General features: G+C 39.9%; 1 protein-coding gene and 1 pseudogene across 2 annotated transcripts in view; one reads left to right on the top strand and one right to left on the bottom strand.

Moving 5' to 3' along the window:
- METAP1 (methionyl aminopeptidase 1) overlaps positions 1–20,827 on the bottom strand; it is a 158,211-nt gene extending 137,384 nt beyond the window's left edge. Inside the window, exon 1 of one of the 2 annotated variants that reach the window (XM_037830299.1) lies at positions 20,482–20,827. In XM_037830299.1, the coding sequence (XP_037686227.1) occupies positions 20,482–20,595 (114 nt within the window). In that variant the 5' untranslated portion in view covers positions 20,596–20,827. The remainder of the gene's footprint in view (positions 1–20,481) is intronic. The other variant, XM_037830300.1, reaches the window with a different exon arrangement.
- Positions 5,744–6,289, top strand: LOC119529677 (annotated as a pseudogene).
- Positions 20,828–22,493: the final 1,666 nt, after the last annotated feature.

Raw genomic sequence — 22,493 nt, 5'->3', positions numbered from 1 at the left:
CGCTTCTAGGTATATACCCAAAAGAACTGAAAGCATGGACTCAAACAGATATTTGCACACAGATGTTCGTAGGAGCATTATTCATAATCGCCAAAAGATGGAAGCAACTGAAGTTGTCCATCAACTGATGAATGGATAAACAAAATGTAACATATACATACAATGGAATATTATTCAGCATTAAAAAGGAATGAAGTTCTGGTCCATGCAGCAACATGGATGAACCTTTAAGCTAGACACAAAAGGATAAATATTGAATAACCTCACTGATATGAAATAATTAAAATAAGCAAGCTCATAGAATCAAAATCTAGGAAAAAAGGTTACCAGGGAATGGGGTAAGGATAAGTAATAGGTAGCTGCAACTTAATATGTACTGAGTTTCTATTTTGGACTGTGGAAAAGTTTTGGTAATGGACAGTGGTGATGGTAGCACAACATTGTGAATGTAATTAACAGCACTGAATTATGTATTTGAATGTGGTTAAAAGCATAAATTTGGGGTTGTATATATGTTACTAGAATAAAATTTTTTTAAAAAATCCATGGTACTGCACAACACAGTGAATCCTAAATTAAACCATGGATTATAGTTAATAGTACAATCATAAAAATGTGCTTTTATCAATTGTAACAAATGTACCACACCAAAACAAAGTGTTAATAATTGGTGATATATGGCAACCCTGTATTTCGTGCATGATTTTTCTATAAACCCACAACTCCTGTAATAAAAATAATAGAGAGAGAAAGAGAGTAATGGAATGAGTCTTATATATGGGTATAAAAAAGATGTCTACAAGTAGGTTTTAGGTTTCAAAAAAGTTAAGTTTAAAAAACCTGTATAGCTATATATCGTAGTAGAGAGCAAAGATCCCATTTTGGTTTTTTTTAAAAAAAAAAAAAAACAGCTAACCTGTTAGTGTTTACTCTATATCAAGCTCTGATTTAGGCACCTGTCATGTATTAACTTTCTTGATTCTCACAACAACCTCAAGAGGTAGGTACTGTTATCATTATCCCGTTTTACAGATGAGAAAACTGAGACACAGAAAGTTTAATTTACATGTCTAGAAACAGAAAACTAGTTAGTGGCAACACCTGGTTTTGAATGAAGCCACTCTTGAAACATATCCATGCTCTTAACCTCTGTATAAGATATAAAAAAAGTCTAGAAAGGATAATAAACTTATTACATTGGGATGTTAGGCTTAAGATAAGAGTTTTCACTTCATACATCTCTGTTTTAAATTTCTGCAAAGATTATTTACTGCTTTTTATAATGAAAAACCAAAGGAGATATTTAACATTTTGAAAAAAAATCAACTCAATGGAACAGCAAGGTCTCTATCCCTACTAACCATTTCATTTCACTAAAATAAAGCTAATCTGCTTGCTACAACACACATGCCTCAACTTGCTCTTAGTTCCATAAACACATCCTTCCCCTTCACCCTAATACACTTTTTTATTTACTCAAAATTCAGTTCTTAACTCACCTCCTTTAACAGGCCTTCTAGGGTCTATCTTTATATTATATCTCACCCATTTATTGTACTGCTTTGAAAAATAGTCTTTAGCTATTTTTTGTCCTCTAAGAGCCATCCACAAATTCCTTGAAGATGTCACTACACTTTTTCCTAGCAACAAGGACACTCCAGTAGCAACGATCATACCTAGCTCCCAGATCTAGATTTTAACGACACTCCTACCAGAAACCAGGGCTCCTTGAAGACAGGATTTATTTTAGATTTAGGGTAGGGAAAGTAAGGTGAATCTGATCCATCTTGTGCCAAAAAGCAAGGAAGCAATCAGAAACTAATGGAGGAGGGTGAAGGTCAAAAAGACGTACAAGCCACTTTGAAGGCAATCCAACTGCCAGAATTTAAGATGAAATGAACATCAAAAATAAGGACTGTAATTAATTTTACCATTCAATTTTTCAAAAAGCCAAAGTCTTAAACTGAAAAATGAGAAAACAACTAACATTTGCAATCATTGGCGATAACTAATATACTACCATTTCCTGCATTTTCAGTTAAGAATATTATACTACCACTTTTGGGTGGAACATAGTTCATTTTCCCAATGATAAGGGAAAACTCTTCTTTACACACACACACACACACACACACACAAATTAGCTATTAACTGACAGGAGTAGGGGGAATCACCATGTACAATCCACCCCCCCCTCAATGAAATAAGCAATTCAAGCAAGGATGCAGAGAAAATACATATTCTCATAGTGCCAGAGTATCACCCCCATGGATTACATGCTAATTGCACAGCAAAAAAACATATGTTTACAATGGTGACTGCTAGCAACTTAACCAAGTTATCAACTTTAGCAACAGTAAGAGAGAAACAACCAGCATTCTGTGCCTCCTGAGGTGCTATAATACCAGGTACACAGCCATCATCTATGAGTCGTCTTGTCAAAGGTGTTTAACCAGAATTAATCAGGACTTTGGACCTAAATTCTCACTTACAGAAAACATAGGGATAAAAGAATAGCTTATAGACAAATGAGGAAATAAATAACAAAGTGCTCTAGTTTCTTAATGCTGCTGGCATGCAAAACATCAGAGACGGATTGGCTTTTATAAAAGGGGGTTTATTTGGTTACACAGTTACAGTCTTAAGGCCATAAAGTGTCCAAGGTAACACATCAGCAATCAGGTACCTTCACTGGAGGATGGCCAACAGCGTCCGGAAAACCTGTTAGCTGGGAAGGTACGTGGCTGGCGTCTGCTCCAAAGTTCTGGTTTCAAAATGGTTTTCTCCCAGGACGTTCCTCTCTAGGCTGCAGTTCCTCAAAAATGTCACTCTTAGTTGTTCTTGGGATATTTGTCCTCTCTCAGCTTCTCCAGAGCAAGAGTCTGCTTTCAACAGCTGTCTTCAAACTATCTCTCATCTGTAGCTCCTGTGCTTTCTTCCAAGTGTCCCTCTTGGCTGTAGCCCCTCTTCAAAATGTCACTCTCAGCTGCACTTCAAAATGTCACTCACAGCTGCACTGAGTTCCTTCTGTTTGTCAGCTCATTTATATGGCTCCAGTGATTTAATTTAGACTTCACCCCGAATGGGCGGGGTAACACCTCCACGGAAATTATGCAATCAGAGTCATCACCCAAAGTTGGGTGGGGTGCATCGCCACAGAAACACCCTAATCCAAACATTTAAACTTAATCCCCACTAATATGTCTGCCCCCACAAGACTGCATCAAAGAACATGGCTTTTCCTGGGGGACATAATATATGCAAACTGGTACATTCCACCCCCTGGACCCCAGAAAAACATGATCTTTCCATATACAAAATACATTCAACCCATCACAATATCACAAAAACTTAAATCATTTCAGTAACAATAGTTAAGTACAAGATCCCATTAAATCAGTTAGAGGTGTGGTCTGCCCAAAAGCAAAATTCCCCTCTGACTGTGGAACTGTAAATTTAGAACAAGTTATGTGCTTCCAATATACAAAGGAGGAACATTCATAGGATAAACATTCTCATTGTCATAAGGAGAAACTGAAAGGAAAACAGGGTTCACAGGACCAAAACAGTTCCTAAAACCTGCAGGACAAACTCCATTAGATTTCAAAGTCTGAGAGTCATTTACAGAACGACGTTGCATCCTTGGGGCTTGAGAGAGCGGGAGTCTAACAATTCCTAAGGACCTTTTTGGCAGCCCTTTCCTCTCCAATCGCTGGGGTGAGTTCTCCAACATATCCACACATTGGGGAGACCACCTTCTCGGCCCCACCTTCCTCAAACATCAGGGCAGCACCCGGATTCCCTTCCATCTCCGGGGCCCACACTCAACCCCCTCAGAACAGTGGGGTGGCAGCCAGGCTCTCCCCAATTCCCTGGGAATGTGCTCCACTCTCTTTGGGGCCTGGGGTGGCAGAACATTTCCTGAGCAACATTCTACAAGACAACACACTAATCTCTTCAAAACGTCAGCATCATCAAGAGGATGGTATTAGAACCTTCCAGGCTTTATCCCACCCCCCACCCAACCCCCCACAGAAGCTTTGAGCAACCAGCAAAAAAAGGCAGAAACATCTTTTTCAAAGTTCCTGAAAACACTTAAAGGACTGCAGTAATAGGGCAACACTTAAAGGACTGTAGTAATGGGGTGACTGCCAAATCAAGAAAAAGGCACCTTAAAATCAGTAGGATCTCGCAGGTCCCTGGCTGGCCCCTCCTCCATCCCCTTTCTGGCTAAGTGTTCCCAGTGTGGGCCCCTGGTCTCAGTGCTGGAGGGAGCACAGTAACCCTCATGCACATACTGGAAACATGTATGTCTGGTCCAATCTGACAGTGGCAGCCTGGGGGACTGAATCAGGATACTCGTCACAGGCTCACCACACCAAAACTTTCCCTGCATTTAGAAGGCAGCTCACATAGTTCTCCTTCAGACTGCTGTGGGAAAACAGTTAAGTTGTGTTGCCAGGAGAAAGGGATTACTGGCCATAGGACAAACAGTGGATTGCTAGATAAAAGGAACATTCCTAGCTGCATAAATGGGGAAATTCCTGAGGCCCCATGCACATGCACATACTCACTACATGGATAAACTCTAAAGTAAAGCATTCACACAAGTCAATCTGTAAAGACTTGGAAAAGCATTTCCTTCCCTTTGTTTCTTCCTTTTTTTTTTTTTTTTTTTTTTTTTTTGGTAGCTCTGTCATAATACTAGCTGAGTACAAGCTTAAGGAACAGGCTCTGAGTCTAAATTTCAGCCATAACACATTAAAATACCAAATGTCAGGTTTACAAAAGATTAAAAAACATAAAAGAAACAGGAAGCAATGGCCCAGGTAAAGGAAAAGATAAAAGCATTAGAAACCTTCAATGAGGAGGACCAGACCTGGGACATACGAGACAAAGACTAAAAAAAATCCTAAATATGTTCAAAGAGCTAAAGGAAAACATGGACAAAGAACTAAAGGAAATTAGGAAAACAAGAGATAAACACAAAGAGACCAGCAATAGAAAGATGGAAGTTATGAAAAGGAACCAACAGAGCTGAAGACCACAGTAACAGAAAGCATTGCCTTGCTGATGATTCAATTTTGGACTTCTCCTACCCTCAAAACTGTGAGCCACTATAGTTCCATTGTTTAAGCCAACCCACTGCATGGTATTTGCTTTGACAGCCAGAAAACTAAAACAGATGGAAATAATGAAAAGGAACCAGAGTTGAAGAACACAGTTACAAAAATTAGAAATTCCACAGAGGGGTTCAACAGCAAATTGGAGCTGGAAGAAGAAAAACTGAACTTGAAGATAAGTTCATTGAAATCATCTAGTTTGAGGAGCAGAAGGAAAAAAGAATGAAGCGAACAGAGACTGAGACATCTGTGGGACACCATCGAGGTACCAATGTACACATTGTGGGAATCCAAGAAGGAAAAGAGAAAAGGAGGCAGAGAGAATGGTCAAAGAAATAATGGATGAAAACTTCCCACAATTAATGCAAGACAGAATATACGTATCCAAGAGACTCAACAAACTCCAAACAGGATAAACCTAACAGACCCACACCATGACACATTATAATCAAATTGTCAAATGCCAAAAATAAAGAGAATTCAGAAAGCCACAGAGAGAAGCAATGTGTCACTTACAAGGGAGGCTCAATAAGATTCACTTACAAGGGAGGCTCAATAAGATTAAGTGCCATCTTCCTCTTCCCGTAAGTGGCCCAAGGTGATCTCTGAAAACAGTTCGCTATTCACTTCACCCTGAAAACCCCACAAAATCATGCAAATCAAGAGGTTCAAATCTTAATGTTCACTTTAAGAACACCCGAGAAACTGCTCAGGCCATCAAGGGTATGCATATTCGAAAAGCCACCAAGTACCTGAAAGATGTCACTTTACAGAAGCAGTGTGTGCCATTCCGTCGTTACAACGGTGGTGTTGGTAGGTGTGCCCAGGCCAAACAGTGGGGCTGGATGCAGAGTTGATGGCCTAAAAAGAGTGCTGAATTTTTGTTGCACATGCTTAAAAATGCAGAAAGTAATGCTGAACTTCAGGGTTTAGATGGAGATTCTCTGGTCACTGAGCACATCCAGGTGAACCAAGCCCCCAAGATGCGCCGCCGTTCTTACAGAGCTCATGGTCGAATTAAGCCATACATGAGTTCTCCCTGCCACAATGAGATGATCCTTCCTGAGAAAGAACAAATCATTCCTAAACCAGAAGAGGAGGTTGCACAGAAGAAAAAGATATCCCAGGAGAAACTGAAGAAACAAAAACTTATGGCTCGGGAATAAATTCATCATAAATTAAATACAAATTAAAGGTAAAAAAAAAAAAAAGATTAAGTGCCAATTTTTCACTGGAAACCACAGAGGCATGAAGGCAGTGGGATGACATATTTAAAGCACTGAAAGCAAAAAATTACCAACAAAGAATTCTTTATCAGGCAAAATTACCTTTCAAAAATGATGGTGAGATTAAGAGATTCCCAGGTAAACAGAAGCTGAGGGAGTTTGCCACCACTAGACCAACCCCACAAGAAATGCTTAAGAGAGTTCTGGAGATTGAATGGAAAGGACATTAGGCAACAGATCAAAGTCACATGAAGAAATAAAGATCTCCAGTAAGGGTAACAACATGTGTTAATATAAATGCCAGTACTATTGTATTTTTGGTTTATAACTCCTCTTTTTATTTCCTATAGGATTTAAAAGGCAAATATATAAAATATAGTGATAAATCTGTTGTCTTGGACCCACAATGTATAAACATGCAATCTGTGACAAGAACTACATAAAGGCTGGAGGTATAGGAACATAGTTTGTAGATACCATTGAAGTTAAATTGATAATCTAAGAAAATGAGATCATTATAGATTTAGGATGTTAATTTTAAACCCCACGGTAACTACAAAGAAAATATTGGAGAATATGCATGCTCAGAGACAGAAAATGAGTACAGGTTGCCAGGAATGGAGGTAGCAGTAACAGAGCATTAATGCATAATGGGTGTAGGGTTTCTGTTTGGAGAAAGGGGAAAGTATTAGGAATGGAAGGTGGTGAGGGTACCACAACATTTTGAATGTGATTAATCCCACTGAATGATATGCTTACATGTTGTTGAGATGGGAAAGTTTATGTTGTATTTACATTCCCACAATTTAAAAAAAGAAAGCAATGAAAGAGACAAAGACAACCAAACACAATTACATGATCCTGGATGGATCTATCAAGGGAGGAGAAAAGGCTCAAAAGGACATTATTGGAACATATGAAAAAAACAGAATACAGACTGTAAGCTTTGTATCAATGTTAAATTTCTTGAACTTGATAACTGCACTTAAGGTGATTACATAAGTGAATTATTATCCTCGTTCACAGGAATGCACATTGCAGTATTATGTATTCAAGGAGCATGATGTATACAACCCTACCCACAAGTGTTTAGAAAATGGATTCACAAACAGATAGAAAGATGGACAGACAGATGGACTGACAGATAAATAGATAGAATGGCATGGCAAATATGGCAAAATGTTAAATTGGTAGATCTGGGTATCAGGGGGGATATGGGTATTGAGTTCTCTGTAAGTGACTTATTATTTTTGAACTGTCCTGTAAGTTTGAATGAAATTCACAATAAGAAGATTTACAAATAAATAAACAAATGCCATCCCTCCACCCCACCCCACCCCCAAAAAAGTGAGCATGATGAAAACAAAGAGAGGACTATTCCACGTTAAAAGACGCTAAGGGACATAATGACCAAATGGGGTATGTCCTGATTAAAAAAAAAAAAAAAGCATAAAACACACTGGGGAAGAGACACTCAAGAAAAAGATACCATTTTCAATAGCAACTAAAAAAATCAAGTACCTAGGAATCAACTTAACCAAAGATGTAAAAGACCTATACAAACAAAACTACATAACTCTACTAAAAGAAATAGAAGGAGACCTTAAAAGATGGAAAAATATTCCATGTTCATGGATAGGAAGGCTAAATGTCATTAAGATGTCAATTCTACCCAAACTCATCTACAGATTCAATGCAATCCCAATCAAAATTCTAACAACCTACTTTGCAGACTTGGAAAAGCTAGTTATCAAATTTATTTGGAAAGGGAAGATGCCTCGAATTGCTAAAGACACTCTAAAAAAGAAAAACCAAGTGGGAGGACTTATACTCCCTGACTTTGAAGCTTATTATAAAGCCACAGTTGCCAAAACAGCATGGTACTGGCACAAAGATATACATATAGATCAATGGAATCGAATTGAGAATTCAGAGATAGACCCTCAGATCTATGGCCGACTGATCTTTGATAAGGCCCCCAAAGTCACTGAACTGAGTCATAATGGTCTTTTCAACAAATGGGGCTGGGAGAGTTGGATATCCATATCCAAAAGAATGAAAGAGGACCCCTACCTCACCCCCTACAAAAAAATTAACTTAAAAATGGACCAAAGATCTCAATATAAAAGAAAGTACCATAAAACTCCTAGAAGATAATGTAGGAAAACATCTTCAAGACCTTGTATTAGGCGGCCACTTCCTAGACTTTACACCCAAAGCACAAGCAACAAAAGAGAAAATAGATAAATGGGAACTCCTCAAGCTTAGAAGTTTCTGCACCTCAAAGGAATTTCTCAAAAAGGTAAAGAGGCAGCCAGCTCAATGGGAAAAAATTTTTGGAAACCATGTATCTGACAAAAGACTGATATCTTGCATATATAAAGAACTCCTACAACTCAATGACAATAGTACAGACAGCCCAATTATAAAATGGGCAAAAGATATGAAAAGACAGTTCTCTGAAGAGGAAATACAAATGGCCAAGAAACACATGAAAAAATGTTAGCTTCACTAGCTATTAGAGAGATGCAAATTAAGACCACAATGAGATACCATCTAACACCGGTTAGAATGGCTGCCATTAAAAAAACAGGAAACTACAAATGCTGGAGGGTATGTGGAGAAATTGGAACTCTTATTCATTGTTGGCGGGACTGTATAATGGTTCAGCCACTCTGGAAGTCAGTCTGGCAGTTCCTTAGAAAACTAGATATAGAGTTACCATTCGATTCAGCGATTGCACTTCTCGGTATATACCCGGAAGGTCGGAAAGCTGTGACACGAACAGATATCTGCACGCCAATGTTCATAGCAGCATTATTCACAATTGCCAAGAGATGGAAACAACCCAAATGTCCTTCAACAGATGAGTGGATAAATAAAATGTGGTATATACACACGATGGAATACTACGCAGCAGTAAGAAGGAACGATCTCGTGAAACATATGACAACATGGATGAACCTTGAAGACATAATGCTGAGCGAAATAAGCCAGGCACAAAAAGAGAAATATTATATGCTACCACTAATGTGAACTTTGAAAAATGTAAAACAAATGGTTTATAATGTAGAATGTAGGGGAACTAGCAATAGAGAGCAATTAAGGAAGGGGGAACAATAATCCAAGAAGAACAGATAAGCTATTTAACGTTCTGGGGATGCCCAGGAATGACTATGGTCTGTTAATTTCTGATGGATATAGTAGGAACAAGTTCACAGAAATGTTGCTATATTATGTAACTTTCTTGGGGTAAAGTAGGAACATGTTGGAAGTTAAGCAGTTATCTTAGGTTAGTTGTCTTTTTCTTACTCCCTTGTTATGGTCTCTTTGAAATGTTCTTTTATTGTATGTTTGTTTTCTTCTTAACTTTTTTTTCATACAGTTGATTTAAAAAAGAAGGGAAAGTTAAAAAAAAAAAAAAGAAAAACAAGGAAAAAAAAAGATGTAGTGCTCCCTTGAGGAGCCTGTGGAGAATGCAGGGGTATTGGCCTACCCCACCTTGATGGTTGCTAACATGACCACAGACATAGGGGACTGGTGGTTTGATGGGTTGAGCCCTCTACCATAAGTTTTACCCTTGGGAAGACGGTTGCTGCAAAGGAGAGGCTAGGCCTCCCTATGGTTGTGCCTAAGAGCCTCCTCCCGAATGCCTCTTTGTTGCTCAGATGTGGCCCTCTCTCTCTAGCTAAGCCAACTTGAAAGGTGAAATCACTGCCCTCCCCCCTACATTGGATCAGACACCCAGGGGAGTGAATCTCCCTGGCAACGTGGAATATGACTCCCGGGGAGGAATGTAGACCCGGCATCGTGGGACGGAGAACATCTTCTTGACCAAAAGGGGGATGTGAAAGGAAATGAAATAAGCTTCAGTGGCAGAGAGATTCCAAAAGGAGCCGAGAGGTCACTCTGTTGGGCACTCTTACGCACACTTTAGACAACCCTTTTTAGGTTCCAAAGAATTGGGGTAGCTGGTGGTGGATACCTGAAACTATCAAACTACAACCCAGAACCCATGAATCTCGAAGACAGTTGTATATAAATGTAGCTTATGAGGGGTGACAATGGGATTGGGAAAGCCATAAGGACCACACTCCACTTTGTCTAGTTTATGGATGGATGAGTAGAAAAATAGGGGAAGGAAACAAACAGACAAAGGTACCCAGTGTTCTTTTTTACTTCAATTACTCTTTTTCACTCTAATTATTATTCTTGTTATTTTTGTGTGTGTGCTAATGAAGGTGTCAGGGATTGATTTAGGTGATGAATGTACAACTATGTAATGGTACTGTAAACAATCGAAAGTACGATTTGTTTTGTATGACTGCGTGGTATGTGAATATATCTCAATAAAATGAAGATAAAAAAATAAGCTAATTTATTAGGCATTATATTTTGAGGTTAAAAAAAAAAAAAGTCATGCCCAGGGCACAACTTTGTACTAAGTTTTTTGTATCCTTCACCACTGCCTTTTCTTATTACGTTATTTGACACAGAAAATTGAGGGGAAAATTCTCGGACTTTAATTTTGAGTCTATTTGTATCCCTGGTTAGGCAAAAAGCAAAATTGTATTTGGAGAAGGTCATAAAAAATATAAAATCAAAAAAAAAAAAAAAAAAAAAACACACTGGGGACAACTGAGAATTGTGAACTGGATTGGATATTAGATATTAGAGAATGCTGGCTAATTTTCTTAGCTGGAATAACAGTATTGGAGTTCAGAAGAACATGCTTGTTAGAAGATGCTGCTGAATATTTAATGGATACAGTGTCATGCTGTCTGTGACTTACTTTCAAAGGTTTCAACAAATACACATACACATTCCATGTGCACACAAATGCGCATAAATAAAACAAATAGAGCAAAATGTTAATTTAGGTAATGGGTATGCAGTTATTATACTATTTTTCAACTTTTCTATATCTTTGAAATTTTTCATATTAAAAAGCTGAAGAAGTTAATAAAGTTGTTAAAAAAAAAAAAGTGGGAAAAAGTAACTACCTCACTATATCTTTTACTTAGTACCTCCTTGTCATTTATCTTTCTGTACCTCCTTTCCATAAAAGATATCACAAGTCCCCTGAGAGTTAAACTCTTCTGAATTTCTGCAGGTCTGCAAATATGAATAGTCCAATGAACACTGATATTCATATATAATAAAGTCAGGATATACTGTACAGCACAAGACCAGAGTGGGGAAAAAAAATCAAAATTTCTGATAATGTCAAATACTAGCCATGACATGGAACAATATAAACTATCTGTTGATGGGAGTAAATGTACAACCATTTTGGAAAACAATTTGACACCTTCAAAAAATAAAGCAGAACACATACATATTGTGCCAGTTTGAATGTATTATGTCCCCCAAAATGCCATTATCTTTGGTGCAACCTTGTATGGGCAGACATATTAGTGTTGATTAGACTGTAATTCTTTGAGTGTTTCCATGGAGATGCGATCCACCCAACTGTAGGTGATAACTCTGACTGGATAATTTCCACGGAGGTGTGGCCATGCCCATTCAGCATGGGCCTTGATTAGTTTACTAGAGCGCTACATAAGCTCAAGCAGAAGGAGTGAGCTTGCTACAGCCACAAGGGCCACTTGGAAGAACACACAGAGAGCTGAGAGCAACTGAGAGTGACATTTTTTTTTTTTAATCATCATTTTATTGAGATATATTCACATACCACGCAGTCATACAAAACAAATCGTACTTTCGATTGTTTACAGTACCATTACATAGTTGTACATTCATCACCTAAATCAATCCCTGACACCTTCATTAGCACACACACAAAAATAACAAGAATAATAATTAGTGAAAAAGAGCAATTGAAGTAAAAAAGAACACTGGGTACCTTTGTCTGTTTCCTTCCCCTACTTTTCTACACATCCATCCATAAACTAGACAAAGTGGAGTTTGGTCCTTATGGCTTTCCCAATCCCATTGTCACCCCTCATAAGCTACATTTTTATACAACTGTCTTCAAGATTCATGGGTTCTGGGTTGTAGTTTGATAGTTCCAGGTATCCACCACCAGCTACCCAATTCTTTAGAACCTAAAAAGGGTTGTCTAAAGTGTGCGTAAGAGTGCCCACCAGAGTGATCTCTCGGCTCGTTTTGGAATCTCTCTGCCACTGAAGCTTATTTCATTTCCTTTCACATCCCCCTTTTGGTCAAGAAGATGTTCTCCGTCCCACGATGCCGGGTCTACATTCCTCCCCGGGAGTCATATTCCACGTTGCCAGGGAGATTCACTCCCCTGGGTGTCTGATCCCACGTAGGTGGGAGGGCAGTGATTTCACCTTTCAAGTTGGCTTAGCCAGAGAGAGAGAGGGCCACATCTGAGCAACAAAGAGGCATTCAGGAGGAGACTCTTAGGCACAAATATAGGGAGGCCTAGCCTCTCCTTTGCAGCAACCGTCTTCCCAAGGGTAAAACATATGGTAGAGGGCTCAACCCATCAAACCACCAGTCCCCTATGTCTGTGGTCATGTTAGCAACCATGGAGGTGGGGTAGGCGAATACCCCTGCATTCTCCACAGGCTCCTCAAGGGGGCACTACATCTTTTTTTTTTTTCCTTGTTTTTCTTTTTTTTTTTTTTTTTAACTTTCCCTTCTTTTTTAAATCAACTGTATGAAAAAAAAAGTTAAAAAGAAAACAAACATACAATAAAAGAACATTTCAAAGAGACCATAACAAGGGGGTAAGAAAAAGACAACTAACCTAAGATAACTGCTTAACTTCCAACATGTTCCTACTTTACCCCAAGAAAGTTACATAATATAGCAACATTTCTGTGAACTTGTTCCTACTATATCCATCAGAAATTAACAGACCATAGTCATTTCTGGGCATCCCCAGAACGTTAAATAGCTTATCTGTTCTTCTTGGATTATTGTTCCCCCTTCCTTAATTGCTCTCTACTGCTAGTTCCCCTACATTCTACATTATAAACCATTTGTTTTACATTTTTCAAAGTTCACATTAGTGGTAGCATATAATATTTCTCTTTTTGTGCCTGGCTTATTTCGCTCAGCATTATGTCTTCAAGGTTCATCCATGTTGTCATATGTTTCACCAGATCGTTCCTTCTTACTGCCGCGTAGTATTCCATCGTGTGTATATACCACATTTTATTTATCCACTCATCTGTTGAAGGACATTTGGGTTGTTTCCATCACTTGGCAATTGTGAATAATGCTGCTATGAACATTGGCGTGCAGATATCTGTTCGTGAGAGTGACATTTTGAAGAGGAGCTGCAGCTACGAGAGGACAAAACGCCCCAAGAGCAACATTTAAGAGAACGCCACTTTGAAACATAACCTGGGAGCAAGCTGACGCCAGCCACAAGCCTTCCAAGCTAACAGAGGTTTTCCGGTCACCAATGGCCATCTTCACTGAAGGTACCCCCTTACCTTGGACACTTAATGGCCTTAAGACTGTAACTTTGTAACCAAATAAACTCCCTTTATAAAGCCAATCCATTTCTGGTATTTTGCATTCCGGCAGCATTAGCAAACCGGAACACATATCCTACGATCCAAGAATTTGTCTCCTAGGTGTACATCCAAAAGAAACTCTTGCACACAAGCACCAGGAAGATAGGTATGAGAATGTTTAGAGCAGCAATATTTTTAATAGCAAAACCCTGGAACAACCCAAATTTCTATCAGCAAAAGAATGAATAAATCGATATATTAGCAAATGAATGGCAAACACAAAATTCAGTATAGGGAGTACCTCTTGGGTGAAGCACACAGGGGCTTTCTGTTTTTCCTTGTTTTACTGGTAGTCATCTTTTTAATAAGTTAGGTGGTGGGAATACAAGTATTTATTGTACCATCTTTCCTTATGCCTTAGGTATGTTTTACTAATAGTTCTTCTACTTTACTCAATATCTAATTTAAAAAAACAACTTAATAAAAAGAAAATACTTATATGGGTCCTGATTCTAAGGTACTTAAAACCTTGATTCAAAAGCAATACTAAATTATTCACGTAATAACTATATTCATATATTTTCTCTATATTTGTCTAGTAGCAAAAAATGCAAAGTTACCAGTATTCACATGGTCAAACAAATATCTATTATCAGTTAGCAAACTCATCAGGAATAAAATAAATCCCCACGGGGGGGTGGGGGTGGTTATGACATCCAAAACCTAATGGTACTTACTTTTACCTATTTTACCCAATGACTTAAGCTTGTAGCTTGATGAAAAAGGCAGGGTAACCTTCAGAATCTGATGCAAAGTATAGCCCTTTTGCCCCTTCTATCAAGGCAGAATCATAAAATACAGATTCACAATATGGAGAAGTTTCTGTTGCCTCCCACTTCATGATGTGAAGGGAAATTGCTCAAGTCATAATTTCATTTATTATTTATACCCCAACAACTCTTCAGATGCCTAAGTGTATGACCCAGATAAATGTCACACTAGAAGACCCCAGCTGACAGAGCAAGGCACAGCTCTGGTCTAGGAGAAGTCTTTACTGAGTTTTGCAATAAAACAGACTAGTTACTGGAGACAAGAACAAAACAGGATTCATCTACAATGTATAATGAGAGACAAGTTTCACAGGGTCTCTCTGCAGGTTTAACTTTAGTGCCATACACAAAGGTTGAATAAGGCAGGCCTGGCTTGCAGAGTGGGTAGAACTATTCTTTTTTCAAAGCTAGAAACACACTGGATACCAATCAAGGAAAACAAAACCAAAAGACTTTCAATTGTTGAGCTGGGAGCTCTACTAGCCCAAGCATGTGTAAAACAATGTTGCATGACAAAAAAAAAGAAAAGGTTAGGAAAGGTTCAGAATCAAGCATATAGGACTATAATTATATTTTCACTCCATTACATTAAAACTTTAATACTGGACAGAACCCAAATAGTTACTCTGTAAAGTATTCCCCCCTATATTACACCTACATAAATGGGTTTGCTGTTAATACCAAAGACAATTCCACATTATTATAGGTGTTGCCAGGCTATTATGTCTTCCTAACATCCAGAGTTGGTATGTGTTCAGCTACACGCTTATGTATCTGTCATCTCTACCAAATTTCCTAAGACTAAAGTAAAAATTTTGCAAGTATGCCAAACCTGAAAAAAGACTCAAAAAAATAAAAAAAAATAAAAAAACCTGTGACTAAAACTTTTACAAAAGTAAAGATTTTTACTATGTGAACAGCATTAGATAACACCTACTCCTATACCCCCTCACTCTCCAAAAACTTGCGCAACTTGAGTCACTTCCAACAAAATGAAGCTTGCTTTTTACAAGTACTACTACAATATAAGTATAACTCACGCCGAACCTCCAACTTGTTTATAACATAAACTTAACAATAAAAGGAAATCCCCACTAACCATTAGAAGGCTCTCAAACCAACAATGACCCAGTGACTACACCGTGAGAACTACTGCTTCTGGACAAGGATGTTGAATTAGCTTGGGATGTTTCAATTCTGGGTTCATGTACAGTTCTACCAATAGTCTGTGCTCCTGAGTAAATCAAAATGATTCAGATTCTGCAGGAATATTTATTGAAGAGTGTTCTGGTTTGCTGGAGCTGCCATTATACAAAACACCAGAAATGGATTGGTTTTTATAAAGGGGATTTATTAGGTTACAAGTTCTGTGGCCATCAAAGTATCCAAACTAAGGCATCAACAAGAGGGTACCTTCATTGAAGAAAGGTTGATGACGTCTGGAACACCTCTGTCAGCTGGGAAGGCACGTGGCTGGTGTCCTCTGCTCCTAGGTTGTGTTTCAAAATGGCTTTCTCCAAAATGTCTCTGGGCGTCTGTCTTACTTTCTCTGTCTCAGCTCTTCTATGTCCTTGCTTCTTTCTCTCAGGAAGTTTCTAAGCATCTGGGGGGGTCCTCTCTTAGCTTCTCCAGGGCAAACTGTGGGCTTCATCTCTTAGCTTAGCATCTCCTTATATCCTCATCTCCAAGCATCTCTAAGCGTCTCTGTCGGCTCCTGCTCCTGTCTCTCTTCCTGAGCCTCTTAAAGGACTTTGGTGATCTAATTAAGACCCACCTTGAATGGGCTGGGTCACACCTCCATGGAAATAATATAATCAAAAGGTTTCACCCACAGTTGGGTGAGTCATATCTCCATGGAAACAACCTAATCAAAAAGCCCCAGCCTAACCAGAAGACTAATAAATCGGCCCCCACAAGATTGCATTAAAGAACACGGCTTTTCCAGGGGACATAATATATCCAAACTTGCACAAAGAGCAATTAAATAGCAGCTAAATAATTGAAAAGAAACTCATTTCAACCATACAGGAATAAATGACAATACCTGCATTACATAGTATACTATTCAGCCTTTACAAAGGATAACATAAATGTAGTTGTGCCATGTTCATAAACAAATGAAACATTTTTAAACTTCGCTCAGAACAGATTTTTAGTAGTATTAAACATGAGGCTATATACATAATAAACCATTTACTGAATACTGTGCTAGGCACTTTGCATCCTCTTTTATTCACCTTCCCTTAAATTCCACAATGAGATTAGGAGGAGACTTACCCAAGGACAGGGCAGCAAACACTTAAACCCAGGTCTGACTGCAACGTCAGTCCCCTTCCACTTACACTATACCACCTTTTAAGTTCTTGCTCCTAATAAATATAAATGGTTGCAGATGACTCTGGTCCCGCCTGGCTGATCCTTTAACTCAGGACAAGAGTGCATCTGCCAAATGCTGTTCCCTAAGGGCTTAGATGCAGAAATTCTTTGGGCACCATCAAAGGCCTATCAATCTCTTTTCTTTCATTTAAAGAACTAAGCACCCACTGTGTGCAAGGCACTTAGGGAAATACAAAAATGAGTAAAACACAATTCCTATCTTCAAAAACTCTTATAAACTCTTAGGGAAAATAAGACATATAAATTACTGTTAAATAGAAGAGGACATTTCTATCAAGAAATACAATTAAACATCAGGAACTCTTTCAGGACCTCTTGGACAGCTCAATTTTCAAGTAAAACTGAGGTTTTACTCCTTTAAAAGAACAAAACTTTCCTTAAAAGTAAGCATCTTAAATATTTCTACCTTCTCAATCATAAGAAACAGTACAACGATTAAAAAAAAAAGCTAAAGTTAAGTTTACTTTAGTGCTAAGTGCTTTACATACACTTAGCAAACTTCACAAAAACCCAGAGTTAGCTACTATTAATGGCCCCATTTAAAAATGATGTAACTGAAGCACGGAGCATTTAAGAAACCTGACCAAAGTCACACAGCTCATAAACTGTAGAACTGAAATTCAAATTCATCAGTCTAACTCTCTTTTCTGCCTTTTAATACATTTATTCAATGATTGAGCACCTATTGCATACACATCATTGTACTGGGAAATGAGGATACAGTAATTAACAGACGGTTTACTCACAGAGTTCACCTGATTGAAAAACAGTAAACAAGAAAACAAATGAGTTAACTGAATTGTACAAAATGTTAATGAAAGAAATAAACAAAGTGGTGTGATAGACTAACAGGGAAAAAGGTTTACTTCTGCTATGGTGTCCTGGAAAGGCCTCTTGTAGTTTTGTTCTAAATTTGTTGCCAAAGGTAGGCTGGTCAGACAGCTAGGCTGGGGACAAAAGAGGTAAAAAGAAGACAGACTACTCCCTGTGAAGATGATTAGAGAAACTGGCAAGGAGAAGCCCTAATTTCATAACTAGATCACAAATGGAGAAACTAGCTTAGAAGTTATGTGACTTGAGCAAGGTCTCAAGGTGGGACTGAGAGAAGGGCTGTGATTGCAGAAGATGGGTGACACTTTGGATGAAGGAAAGAATATAAACAGAGCCTCTAGCTAAAACAAAAAGAAAATAAGGCTGGACCCAGAACAGGTGCCCCAATGCCTTCCCTGCCTTGCAGGTTAGAACCCTGCAGACAGTGGGAACTCCATTTGTCAGGAAGTGGAATAAGCACAATCAGACTGTGCTAAAGGGAAAATAACTTCTATACAAAAGCATTTTGTTTATTTGGTTTTTTTGTAGGTGTTTGCCTGTGATGTGGGGAACTACAATAGAAAAACCAATTTAGAGACTACTACTCTTGACATGGTGAGAAATTTAAAAACCTGACAGCAGAAAGTGGTAATAGGAATAAAGAAAAAGATAGCTGTGAGAGCCACTCTAGCTATGTTTGACTACAGGTATAGCAGTGGTAGCAGAAAAATACCTACAGAATCCAACATCGAATACCCCCAATCCTACTATATCAAATACACACTGCATGTTTTCACAAATGTGTCTGGCCTTTTTCACAAACTCCAATGATCCAATATTTCTACTGGATGATATGCTTAAGAGAATGGCACCTACCCTTGGTCCACATGGTTTCATATTACCTTTTCAAAAGCTCAACACAGACAAATGTCAGTATATATTAATTCATTTAGCATTACAAAATGCAACCTAATTGTAAATGCTCAGGATAAACCACATTATTCTACTCAGATGGTACACAAAGTCCAAAAGCAAACCATTGTTCTTTGTTTTGTATCCAGGTCCTACATCAGCCTAAACAAAGTAGAATTTGAAAATCATTTTAAACAATCAAAAGGACCTGTACCAAGTTTGGCATGTTAAGGAGTGCTACTGCTATTTTTAGATCAAGCAACTACTTCTTCATGTGCAACTTTTTCCAAATAATACTAACAAGGCCAAGAATCATAACCTATCTTAAAAATAAATTTACAATACAGCTAAGATCTCTAACAATGGCTTATCTACAAATGTTGTGACTTTAAAGATTTTATTTATATATGTTCATTTTTACACACATCTTTATGCTTATCAATTTTACATTTTAAAATACTTATTTATATTTGTTTATTGTTTTTATATATTTTTCATTTTTATTCATTTATCTTTATATATGGCAGTGTTAAATCGTATTGTCATCCTTAGAAAAAACAATAATGTCTTATATTTTATCAGCATTTTCACTTGACAGGATAATTTGAGTCTCAGAACAGCCTTTTGAAATATGTAAGGAAAAGTATTACCACGACCTCTGATGACAACTTCAAGACTGCACAGGAACTGGCAAGGGCAGGGCCCTGACAAGGCCTTCTGACTCTGTTCTAGCTCTTCTTGCCCCAGGACATTATCAGTTTAATATCTGATTATTCATGTCTCTTTGACAAACCTGGAAACCTGGACTGTCGCTAAGAACCGTGCTACTGCAACCTGCCAATATTCTGGGTGTCGAAATGCAGCAAAAACACTAGTAAACATAAACGAGCACACACTTCAGTTAGGACCCCATTCAAAGCTGGATGTGCTCCACTGCACAAAACTTATCAAAATACTCTAAAGTCTTAAAGCATAACCTCTCAATGGAGCTGTCTTCTTCACTCAGTGGGAACTTAAGTAACAGAGAGGTGACCATCCCGTTAACTTACGGTACTCTAAATTAATAATTTTGGATACCAAATGAAAAGAATGAATTACACAGCTCTCTTTCCACCTCCACCCCCAAAGTTCCCTAAGTGTCAAAGCGCGGTAGTAAAACACAAGGACAAAAGTGAGCTAGCGCTACGTAATTACTCCTCCTTCCGTCTCCCGCCGCCCCCAGTTAGTCCACATCTCAAAGCTCAGGGGGTCCTTTCCGTCTCACAATCCAGCCAGGACCGGAGTAACTACCTGGCCTCGCAGCTTCCTGCTCCCCGGGCCAGAGCCCCGCGGGGAGCTGCAGCTGCAGTGACTAACACAGGTGGGGCTGCCCCCTCCCCCAGAGTCCCCACCTGTCCCAGCCAGCCCGCACACCTGTCAGCCCCCGCCCGAGCAAGGGATGCGCGACCCCTAACACGACGTCCTAAGGTGGCCGGGAACCCAGGGGCAAGTCTGCTTCCGCCCGCAGCCCACAGGGCCGTTGTCGACCGCGCCCCCACCCCCACACGGCGCCCCAGGAGACCCCGTCCCCCTAGGACCCTGGAGTGCCGAGGGGGTAGAGGCGCTGCGGCTGGGGGGAGAAGGAAGTGCGGCCCGCGCGCCCGCCGAGGGAAGAGGAGGAGCGCGTTCTGACCCACCGAGAGGGCGGGAGGGGAGGGTTGCGGCTGCGGTGCGGGAAGCGAGCGTTTACCTGCGAACAGAAGTACGAGCCCTGGATGCCCAGCTTGATGCAGGTGGGACACTGAAGCTTGGCCTCGCTGCTGCAGCCGTCCGTCTCGCACACACGCGTCTCCACGGCCGCCATGCTGCCTGCCTGTTACGGGAGGGAGCGCCTCACCGAGGAAGAGGAGGAGGAGGGAGGGAGGGAGGAATGACCCGCCGGAGAGGAGAGGAGGGGAAGGGACGCGAGAGTGAACGAGCCGTGGGAGGAGCTCGGCCCGCTGCTGCCCTGGGTGCGGAAAGGGGAGGAGCGCGGGTCAGCCCCAGAGGCGCGCGGCTGGCGCCCCTGCTCTCAACCCCCGCCCCTAGGTTCGCGCGCGGCCTCCACCGGGGTCTCGCCCCGCCTCGCGGCCTTCGCCCCGCCCCCGCTCTGCTGCTGGCGCTCGGCCTCCGTCCCGCCCCTGCCCCACGTCCATCGCCCCGCCCACGCCTGGCGGCGGCGGGAGCACACGTGGGAACCACGCGGAAGCCCGACAGGGACCTCCTGCGGCTCCGCGCGGTCCAGCGTACGCCTCTAGCGAGAGCGACCTCCGGGCACGGGCGATGAGGACCCGGTGGGGTACGCGAGGAGAGGCCCGCACACCGCTCACTCCCTGTGCCTAGAGACACCAGTGGTCAGTCGTCTCTTACTGATTAGCATCCCAAGGAACCCTGAATGTCCTCATATCCGCAGACTGTTGGAGAGGGCACTCCACTCTTCTGCGGGGTTGGCTCGCCCGGCCGATCCTAGGAAAGTAATTCCGTTTTTTAAGTTCTTTTTCTCACAGTGTCTGCTTTGAGGCCCGAAGATCACCGCTCATTCACAAAACCGGGAGCCAGAGAGCTGTCAATGAGGAGGTGGGCTGGGATTTGGATCTGCCCGATTTTTTATTCACAACCCCCCTTCAAAATCTATGATGCTAGTAGTACTAATAGTAACACTACCAGATATTTGATACAACTTTTTTGTGTTAACGCAGTTGACGGGGGAGAATTGTGTTCATCATGAAGTGGCAGAGTTGAAAGAGGCTTTAGAAGTCATCTGACGCAAATCTGACCTGTTGCCTAAATCTCTTCAGCCACATCCCGGATCTGTCACTATCTTTTGCTTGAACACTCCTGTCAGTAAAGAAGAGAACAGAACTAATATTTATTGATCATCATAAGTGATGTAAAATTTGTGCTAATTAATATTTTTAAAAATCCATATTTAATAGATGAGAAAAGATATTACTTTTATTTTCAAGAACTGCTTTCCTATATTAACAATACAAATAAATAATGTAATATCGTCAATAAATTTTAAAATTTTATATACACATAAGCAAAATAATAAAATCACCCACAATTCCTCCACTCAGAGATAAAGCACTATTAACATTGAGAGTTAATTTGTGTTTCCCAAACTTCAGACATTCAGCAACCCACTACCTTCATAATTTTTATGTACTTCACTCACCACCATTATGTTACTTAATATTTTTCTTTAAATCAACGCACTTTATAAGCTCATTCTAAGCAATACTATTTGTGAAGTCATGTGCTAGTTGGATATTTTTCTAATACATGTTAAATAAGTATATAGCACTAAAATTAAAAACCAAAAATGTAACTCTGTTGCACCTAGATTGTGATCCACATTCCACACTTACGGAAACACTTAAATGGTCTTCAAGGCTGTTTTCTATATGTGTTTGTTCCAGTTATCTAGGGCTATGGAACAAACCACCCCAAACTTCTTGACTTAGAACAACATTTATTTTGCTCATGAATCTGCAATTTGGGCAGAGTTTAGTGGTGATAGTCTCTTCTCCACTAGAGGTAGACAGAAGGCTAGGGGCTGCTGGAAGGGTAAGATTTGGACTTATCTGAAAGGTCATTTATACATCTGGACATTGAGAGGTTGACATTGGCTGTGATTTCAGACCTTAGCCAGAGCCGGAATACCTACATATAACCTCTCTACGTAGCTTGAGTTTCCTTACAATATGATAGCTGTGTTCC

Source organism: Choloepus didactylus, chromosome 3 (genome assembly GCF_015220235.1).
Source record: "Choloepus didactylus isolate mChoDid1 chromosome 3, mChoDid1.pri, whole genome shotgun sequence".
NCBI classification, from domain to species: domain Eukaryota; kingdom Metazoa; phylum Chordata; class Mammalia; order Pilosa; family Megalonychidae; genus Choloepus; species Choloepus didactylus.
Note: the sequence above shows the minus strand (reverse complement) of the source record. Positions and strands in the feature narration are given on the sequence as shown.